Source organism: Crocodylus porosus, unplaced genomic scaffold, assembly GCF_001723895.1.
Source record: "Crocodylus porosus isolate Cpor-Errol unplaced genomic scaffold, CroPor_comp1, whole genome shotgun sequence".
In the NCBI taxonomy this organism is placed as follows: domain Eukaryota; kingdom Metazoa; phylum Chordata; order Crocodylia; family Crocodylidae; genus Crocodylus; species Crocodylus porosus.
In genome coordinates this window covers 3,824,493-3,833,192 of record NW_017728886.1, presented here as the reverse complement: position 1 = coordinate 3,833,192, position 8,700 = coordinate 3,824,493, and the positions used below count along the sequence as shown (strand labels likewise).

Sequence of the window (8,700 nt, the reverse complement as noted above, 5' to 3'; positions counted from 1 at the left end):
CGGTGCCGCGCGCCCTCTACGCGCACGCACTGAACGTGCAGGGCCGCTGTCTCTATGACCTCATCCTCTACAGGTGAGGCCACTCCTGGGGGGGGCGGTTGGGAGAAACCGCTGTGCGGGCCAGGCAGCGCTTAGGACAAACCAGTGGAAGGGAGGGTGCACCTGGGATGGACCATTGCGGAGGAGGAGGTGGGGAGGGGCTGTCACGTGGCTCCCTGGGGCGCCCAGCTCTGTGCCATGGAGGGGCATTGGGGGATGCCCCGGGGTGACCTCTGGTGCAACCGCTGCCTGTGCAATCCATCCTCTGAACGCTGCACCCCTGGACTAGTCGGCTGAGAAAAGCAATGCAGCGAGGATTTCCAAGCCGCTGAGTGAGGACGAGCAAGTCACTCCCCCCAGGACTTCATCGGGCTGGAAGGGATGTCGTCTAGTCCAGAGAGGAAGGGCCATGTGTGCCGCACCTGACAGCGCGTTGTCTGCACTGAAGCAGTCTGGCGGGCACCCTGGCCGCCCTGCTTTTCCTGTGCCAGGCTGGGTGTTAGGCACTCATCTTGCGTGGAGTTTGGGCGATAGAGGGGGATTCATCCTGATACAAACTCAGGGGTTGGACCGGACGGTCTCTGAGGCCATCTTGCACGAGCGAGGGGCCACAACTTGCAACACACCGGCAGGGGCTGGACCGGACGGTCTCTGGAGCTCCCTTCCAGCGCAGAGTCTCTGAGCCTGTCTCGCAAGAACAAGGGGTTGCAACATGCAACCATTAGGTAGTTTAAAACGAATGTAAGGAAGTCCTTTTTGACCTGGCACGGAGCTTGTTGCCAACAGGTGCTGCAGAAGATGAGAGTTTAGCCAGTTACACGACAGGGTTGGGCACACTGTTGGAGGAAAGGGGCATTTGCAGCTATTGAGCCTGGGAGCGAGGGACATGGCCTCTGAACTGGAGCTTCCTCGATCTTAAGTACTGGAGGCTGCATGGGAGAGAGGAACTGTGCTCAGGCCCAGTCTACTTTCCTTTTCAGCATCTGGTCTTTGCCACCGTGTGACACAGGCCTAGTTGACGCACGCCGTAGGCCCACAGAGCAACGGTGAATCCCCCTGTTAATAGAGGGAGCTATTAGATTTGTGAACTGATTGCATGGGGCAACAAAGGAGCAACGTGGGGACAGGAGCAACGGTGTGACACAGACCTGTTTGATCCACATCGGGAAATGGGCCTTAGGCTCTCAGAACACCAGTTAGTTGATAGAGGGGGTTGGCTAGTGGGTATGCATCAACTAAATAAACCAGGGACAGGAGCAAAGGTAAAAGGTTCAGCATGAGTGCATCATGCAGGGTGCTGAGCAGAGCATACCGAATGAGTCCAGGGAGCCAGGGGACACTGCCTAGTGATACTCATGGTCATACAGCTTGTCACAATATTTGTGTGCGCACACAAAATTGGCAGGTGCACCTACCATGCATCACCTTAAGCTCACACGTCCATCTTTGCAGGATCATACCAGCCAGTCGTATTTTAAAACAGACTGTGGTTGAGCTTTTCATTGTGCCAGAAGAAGTGGACAGGTAGTTTTTCCACTTTTAAACAAACTTGTATTGTTTTTTTTAGCTTTTCCTTCTGTTTTCAGAGGTATATCAGGCGAGGCTTCTAGAGGTGCACTGATACATATCGTATGGGTACCAATAAAAGGAAAATTGACATTATTGGCTATCGGCTTGTTCCGGCTGATGTGACCGATAATGTCGCTCATAAATTGCACATGCATGGATGTAGCTGCAGCATGCATGTGGCCAGGTATGCAGCCTGGTAGTTTTGAGAGCAGCATCCGGCCAGTAAGTCTGGGGGGGGCAAGAGTCATGGGGGAGGGAAGGGGGCCAGTAAGTCTGTTCGGGGTGCAGATCGTGGTCCCCATGGTAAGGGGGGGAGTGGGGCTGGGCAGGCGCTGCTCAGCTGAGGCGAGGTGCAGGGCAGAGCTGCGGGCGGTTAATCCAGAGGCCACGGGGGGCGGGGGGGTGGCTGCTGCTGCGGCTGCTGCACACCCGCCTGGGGGAGGCATGGGGGTCATGTGTCCTTCAGATTTGTGCATGGGGCGAGGGCAAGCTGTAGGCTCAGGGCGGGGCTGTGCTGGGTTTTTCCCAGCAGGGGTCTGGGCTGGAGCTGCATTCGGGCTGGAAGGGGGTCAGCGTTGGGTAGGCAGTGGCCCCTTCCCTCCCCCCCACCAACAGACTTAACAGCCAGACACTGCTGTCCAAGCTGCCAGGCTGCATATTTGCAATAGGATCAGTATATTGGCTGATATGGCTGGTCAATAATTGGCCATTAGTATCAGCCCAAACAATCTTTATCAGTGCACCCCTAGAGGGTTGTGTAGGATTAATTTTTGGTCTCATTCAGTAGGCAATAACCCCTGAAAAGTTTCATGCCTACAGTCATATTTCCCTCCATAACTCCATGTTCATTAGATGTGTGATATGTGCCCAACACTGAGTTCTGATTGGTGGTTGGAGTCTCTAGACATTATCATAATTCTAATATTATAAAAGCTGTAGTCTGTCTGTCTTTCCATAACGCTTTATTCTCACTGATTGGTTGACGGACACAACCAATCAGAGTACAAATACAGCGCTCGGACAGGAGGTGGCAGCGCAGCGGAGTACTGTCATGATGATGGGGACATTGCAGGGTGGGGATCCCCCCCGCTCCCTGGATGTGGTGGCAACAGAGCCTACAGAATGGGGGTAGGGGGGAAGGCCAGCCCTCCTCCTTCCCCCCCCTTGCTCCTTGACCTCAGCTGGCCCCAAAACAGAGGGGAGGGGGGTGTGCCAGGCCCCACAATAGTGGCTTAGAGGGGTGGGCCCATGCCAGCTCTGGCCCCACAACGGCCTGGCCCTGGGGCGAAGTGGGGGAAAGGAGGAACGCTTCCCCACACTCCATGGAGGAGGTGATAGAGGCATGAGAGGAGGGAATGGGATCGGGACTGCCACGGCAAAGGGGAGGAATGGGGTCGAGCCCAAAGTGATGTGGGGTGGGCAGAGAAGGGGAGCAGGGGCACAGGGCCAGATACTGGACTTTGTTCCCACTGGCCCCCCAGGTGGGGGTGAGTGAGCCTGGGCCTGGGCCTCTGTTGTGTCGTTCCCCTCCCCCCCCCGGCACGGCAGGCGATGGAGTAGATGGGCCTACAGGTGGTGGTGACAGAGTGGATGGAGGGGGGTCCCCCCTGCTGCCTGCACGCTGTGAATATGGAGAAGACGGAGGTGGGAGCCTGTCCTGGACTATATCTGAATAGAGTGGCTCGGCTTTACCACTGCCGTGCACCTCACACAGTCCTCTATCGCTGTACAAATTGGTTGAGAGTGCTATTAGACTATAATGATAGTGTTGTCTGCCCATTGCACACAGATGTAAAAGACCGTTTCAGGAACAAGGCAGTAAAGAACGGGGTCTTCTGGTATTTTCAGCTGTGCTGCTGCTGTTCATGTGGTAGTGCATGAAAGGCAGGGCTAAGTCGGGCCCTGTCATGCTAGCAGTGTGTAGCAATCAGCAACCCCCACCCTAAATTACTTACAGACTCTTAGACAAGAAATAACAGGTGGATGAGAGAACCAAGCATGCTGATATGGGCAAGGCAAGGTAACTTCTCTGATGAAGTGGGTGAAATTTGTAGCCTTTTCAGTAGTACTGATCATGCCTGCCTAACTATTGTTGGGTTATAGTTTTCTTTCTGGCTTGCAGGAGAAGGATGAGAGGGTCTTTATGGATTTTCACTAGGGGGGTGGGCACAGGGGGAAGCCCAAGAGTGCTGGGCAAAGCAGTGGTAAACACCGTGCAAGGAAAAGTTTGATGTAAACATTTCTTAGTTACCCAAGAGGTCGAGTATTGCTTAGATCAGCATCTGTTGCATTGAATCCATTCTGCAAATTGTTGGATTTAGACCTGGATTAAGGAAAAGGGCTTGCGTGAATCTTTTTCTATTTCTGTTGACCTTGAGTGTGTTACTTTTTCAGGCTTCATGAAAGTCAAGAAGAGGAGCCAAACATCCTGCTGGAGTGCGACAGCACCATGCTGGACTCGGTTCAAAAGCATTTGAAATTGTACAAGATCCGGAGGAAAGTAGACATAGACCCCTGCCTTGACCTGTCTTTGTGGGCAGTCCTCCCAGGGGAGCAGTCTGGATATGTTTCCAGTACCCTCGATAAATACAAAGACAAAACTTTGATTTTAACTCCTGATCCCAGAGCAGAAGTCATGGGCTGGAGACTGGTCATGAGCAAAGAGACAAACCCACTAGAGGTTGTCCCTGGGAGTCAGATAGGAAACATTAAGGAGTATCATAGGCACAGATACAAACAAGGTAAAGCCAGTTCTAGTTTTATATTTTTGCAGACCAGGAAAATGAAAGAAATGATACATGTTTTCATAAAAAGTCTATATGCGAGACACTGGAGAAAGTTATAAATGCTAATTATTGCCAGTCTGAATGTACTGAACATGGTAGGGAACACAGAATGTCTGATACTTCGGGGCTAAATATGATTTCTGTTCTATTTTTTTAAATATTTTTAAATATATTTTTCTGTTGCTAAGGTTTTTTGTGTGTAGGTGGGTTGGTGGGTGGCATGTGTATACAATGAAAAATAGGATTTCTCATTTCCATATGGTCAGATGTTTCCATAGTTTGAGTCATTTTGTTGAAGTTTGGACTACTACCAGTGCTGTCTGTTTTCCTGTTGCCAGGGAAAGCCTTGGCAAACAAATTTAGTCTGTTTAGAAAAGAATATGTGGCTGCATTCTTAAAGGCATTTAGGAACAGAGCAGTTTACATTTGATTTGTGATGGAAATTGTAGCTCAGATCCTTCTTTTGACATGTGCTGATGGATCTGTTGACTTCAGTGGGTTTCTGAAAAGGCGCTGCCAGAAAATATTAGCTGCAGTAGTAGTTGGGGGAGCAGTGAGCAGGACCTGGTCACCCTCAAACTGTGCAACAAGAGGACAGTCGTAATCTACACTTTGGTCTTCAGACGGACTAATTTCAACAAAACTTAAGAAAAATGGAGTGACATTGACGAGGAGGAAAAACTCAAATACAAAAATATGACTTGAGGGGGGCAGAGAGGCTCTTTAAGAAGCACATTACTTTTTGGGCATCTAATATGCTCAACAAAGATAATAGTCACTGTGGTTCAGAAGTTATGAAGTGCAAATTATTGATAAGCATTTGGCAAAGTCTTAAGAGATAAGGACAATAAGAAAGAGGTTTTCAAGTTGGATGACCCAAATTCTTTTTTTTAAATAAGTTTTAATATAAATTGGGCTGTTTCCTGACCAGCCTGTGCATACTACGTAAGATTTTGTAAAAATGACCCTTTATTGAACCTACAATCCAACCATGTGATGAAGGTGATCAAGATATGACCCTTCCTATTAAAATATGTACTGATTCATTTGACCCCAGCCCTGCATAGTGCTTATGATTTCCACAGGGAAGTGCTCGACACCTCTTGAGATCAGACTCGAACGCAGCTTTTCACTTTGCCTTTCCAGTCGGCCTTTGTAAAGGCTGCTCAGTTAGGACATATGATTTCAGCTTGGGCCCTGAGCTAACCTGTTGAAAGGCCATTCCTTTCAAATTATTTCTGTTTACAAGTATAGCCTTATTTACAGTTTGCAGGGGACAGCAAGCTTGACAGCCCATGTACTGAAAGGTCCTTGTTGTTGGAGGAGCCCTACAGCATTTATCTGTTGATTCTCATTTTATTTTCCCTCCAGGAATTCCTGAAGGTGCAGAAGACATTCCTCCAGGAGTAGCCCTGCCCCTGGAATCCAACCTGGCCTATATGAACGGCATCAGTTTTACCAAAGGCTGTTACATTGGACAGGAGCTAACAGCTAGGACCCACCACATGGGTGTCATCCGTAAACGTCTGCTGCCAGTTCAGCTTTCAGCTCCTCTGTTATCGGGAAGGATTCCTGAGGGGTCTGATATCTTGACTGAATCGGGAAAATCAGCTGGCAAATACCGGGCTGGAGGAGATGAACTTGGCATTGCTTTGCTGCGATTGGCTAATATAAATGAATTGCTGCATATAAATCTACCAGGTGACACCACTGTGAACCTTACTGCAACTGTACCCAAGTGGTGGCCAAAACCTGCCAATAAGTAAATGGGGAATCATCTGCTGCACATTTGCCTTACAAGACAAATATTGTCTCAGCAGCTTGGAAAATTCATTCTCTTCCTCCTGTCCCATGCTTTTTTTCCCCCTTTTGCCTTTATATTTTGCTTGCAGGATTCAGTCAGGGAGGATTGTAGCAGGGTCCTTGGGATCTGGGCCAAGCACTGGCAGCAAGTCCAGGGTAATGTGCTGCCCATTATGGAGAAGCCAGCCCATGAGGTGGTCAGACACCGAGGAAAGTTCAGTTTATGGACTTTCTTCTGCATATTTCCCTTATAAAACAGATTGCGGGAGATGGATTAGAGAGAGTTGTGCTGTGGATGGCCGGGCTTAATCCCCAAAGATCATCCATCCACTTGCAGCACTTCTGTGGCCTGCTTTCTCCCTCTGCAACCTGGACCTTATTGACTTCTCAAAGAGAGTGAAAACAAGCCAGTTGCTACTGTCCCTCAGGAGCTGTGCTGTGGAGGGGTGATTTCTGTACTGGCTTCCTCACTGTTGCCAGTTGGCTTAGCCAAAGCTGCTGTGCACAGGGGGTCATGTCATACAGATGCTGCTCCCCAAGTAGGTGCTTGGGAGCTTTGATGAGCTGTTTTCCTTTCCTTCACATGAAGTAGCAGATGAGTGCATGAGCCCTAAAAGTCATGCTCGGGTAGGAGGAAGAGGGCTGTACTGGGTAAAGAATATTAACAACGGGGTGTTTAAAGAGGCCAGATCCTAGTCTGTGTAAGGGTGCCCAATATTTATTTTAGTTGGTATGGACATATTGTAGGATCTGAGGATTTGTAGTCTACCGCTTACTGGGTGGATCAAAGTTTATTGTAAGTGTAGTGCTATATTGCAACGCAGAAAGGGATGATGGGAGTAGGAATCTTATCATAGCATGTATAAAAAGCGTGTGTGTGTGTGTACATATTATTTTTGTGGTATTGCACATTTTAGCAAAGAGCATGCTGCACAAATCTTTCACTAGGATGCATCTTTGCCACACTCAGGCTAAAGTTCATTGTGGAGGTTCTTGCAATGAACTTTCTGGATAGCTCCCAAATTTCTGGTTATTTTTTTTTTTCTTTCACTGTTAACTGTGAAGCAAAAGGCATGGATTATACCCGGCAGTTCAAATCTGTAATTTGCTTTCAATACCCCATCCTGCCTGTGAGAAATGTATCCAGGTTTTGAAATACTGGTAAGTCCCTGCAGAGCCAGCAGAGGGCACACACTGCGTACACCAATCTTTCCAGAGCTGCGCTGCCATCCATGACGCTGGTCAGAAAGGCTTAGTCTACAAGCAGTTTTGGTATCAATATGGCTATTGCGGTTGGAGGAGAGAGAGTTCACTGAAATAGTTAAATTTGGACAACCCATGCTGTTTGCACAATCACACCCATATACTAGTGCCTTATGGGAATAAGTTATGTTGCTGTGAGCACCTTTAAAGTAGTACAGCTATTTATTTTGCCCGCAAAATCTGAGGCAGAACTTTAACTCAAAAGTGAGCGTGGCTACGGACTGGGAGTTGTGCCATTAACGCTCTGTGGGGTAGACCAGGACTGATGGTGCTGACAATAAGGGGTCTTTTTAACTATGGTGGTGTAGCTTATAATTAAAGCAGTACCACTCTTTTTCTGTAGACCATGCCAAATGTAGGTACAATGAGGAAATAAATAGTGGAACTAGCTGACTTGTCCATAAAGAAATCCTGTAAATTGCCCAAAAACCCTCGATGAGTTTCTAAAACCTTGGGCTGCATTATTGCTCTTGCATCATTTTTACAAACTGATGTGTGTTTGTCCAGAGCAAGATGCCCGCTCCTCCCCTCTATATGGATATTACAGGAGACAGTATCAGATGGGGATGACTTGGAAGAGTGCAGGATTGTGTCCTCTGAAGAATGAGCAGGAGAGTGCTGAGCAAAGTCTGCAGTAGCCTGTGGCTCCAAAGCCTGCGTGCCATCTATGCTCATGTCTACATCCCGTCTTTCCCATCTGCGTAACTTGTTGCCTTTGCCTCCGAGTATTCCTGGTTCCTGCTTCCCACATTCTCTCAACAGCTTCAAGCTGCTGCCAAACAAGGCCTTTCTCCAGCCAGTTTGTGTTGCTGTCTCTTCCTGGGGTTTGCTTCATCCACCTCACTGTTTCCTTCAACCTCTCTTTGGCTAGTGCTGGTTTATAATGGCTCCATCTTTTCATCTAGCCCTGATTATGCAGCTATGTCTGTCCCCTCACCTGACAGCTTGCCTTCCTGTCCTCATCCACTGATAATGTAACCTAATCTATGAAAATACAGACAGCTTCTATAAAACGAACGATAAAATCTGCACTCAGACTTGGGCACCAGGTGTGCATGGTGTTTATTCCCTGTTTGTAATAATTGTCCACAGGGCATTTTGGCATTGTATTTCCTCGCCATAACTGTGAAGTGGGCTGTTTCTGTGAGAGCTGCTCATATTTGTTAAAACTCCTCAATCTTGTTGTAAATTAATTCTGTGGAATACCTCATTAAAAGTTAGCTATGTCAGTAATTTAAAA

General features: G+C 48.3%; 1 protein-coding gene across 3 annotated transcripts; it reads left to right on the top strand.

The window, feature by feature from the left end:
* Positions 1-6: 6 nt before the first annotated feature.
* On the top strand, positions 7-8,700 carry IBA57 (IBA57 homolog, iron-sulfur cluster assembly). 3 transcript variants are annotated; one of them, XM_019529401.1, is made up of 3 exons: positions 7-73; positions 4,003-4,349; positions 5,766-8,700. In XM_019529401.1, the coding sequence occupies exons 2-3, from the start codon at positions 4,058-4,060 to the stop codon at positions 6,158-6,160; spliced, it is 687 nt and encodes a 228-aa protein (XP_019384946.1). In that variant the 5' UTR covers positions 7-73; positions 4,003-4,057; the 3' UTR covers positions 6,161-8,700. The 3 variants fall into 3 exon arrangements, with proteins under 3 accessions (XP_019384946.1, XP_019384930.1, XP_019384937.1); XM_019529385.1 differs by lacking the exon at positions 7-73 and adding an exon at positions 943-1,085; XM_019529392.1 differs by lacking the exon at positions 7-73 and adding an exon at positions 3,264-3,628.

What these genes read in the sequence shown, in the direction of transcription:
- IBA57 (XM_019529385.1), top strand. Translation starts at nt 973, where the DNA reads ATGGGAGAGAGGAACTGTGCTCAGGCCCAGTCTACTTTCCTTTTCAGC. An exon ending in CGTAGGCCCACAGAGCAACG is followed by an intron (nt 1,086 to 4,002) that starts GTGAATCCCCCT and finishes TTACTTTTTCAG; the next exon opens with GCTTCATGAAAGTCAAGAAG. An exon ending in TAGGCACAGATACAAACAAG is followed by an intron (nt 4,350 to 5,765) that starts GTAAAGCCAGTT and finishes TTTTCCCTCCAG; the next exon opens with GAATTCCTGAAGGTGCAGAA.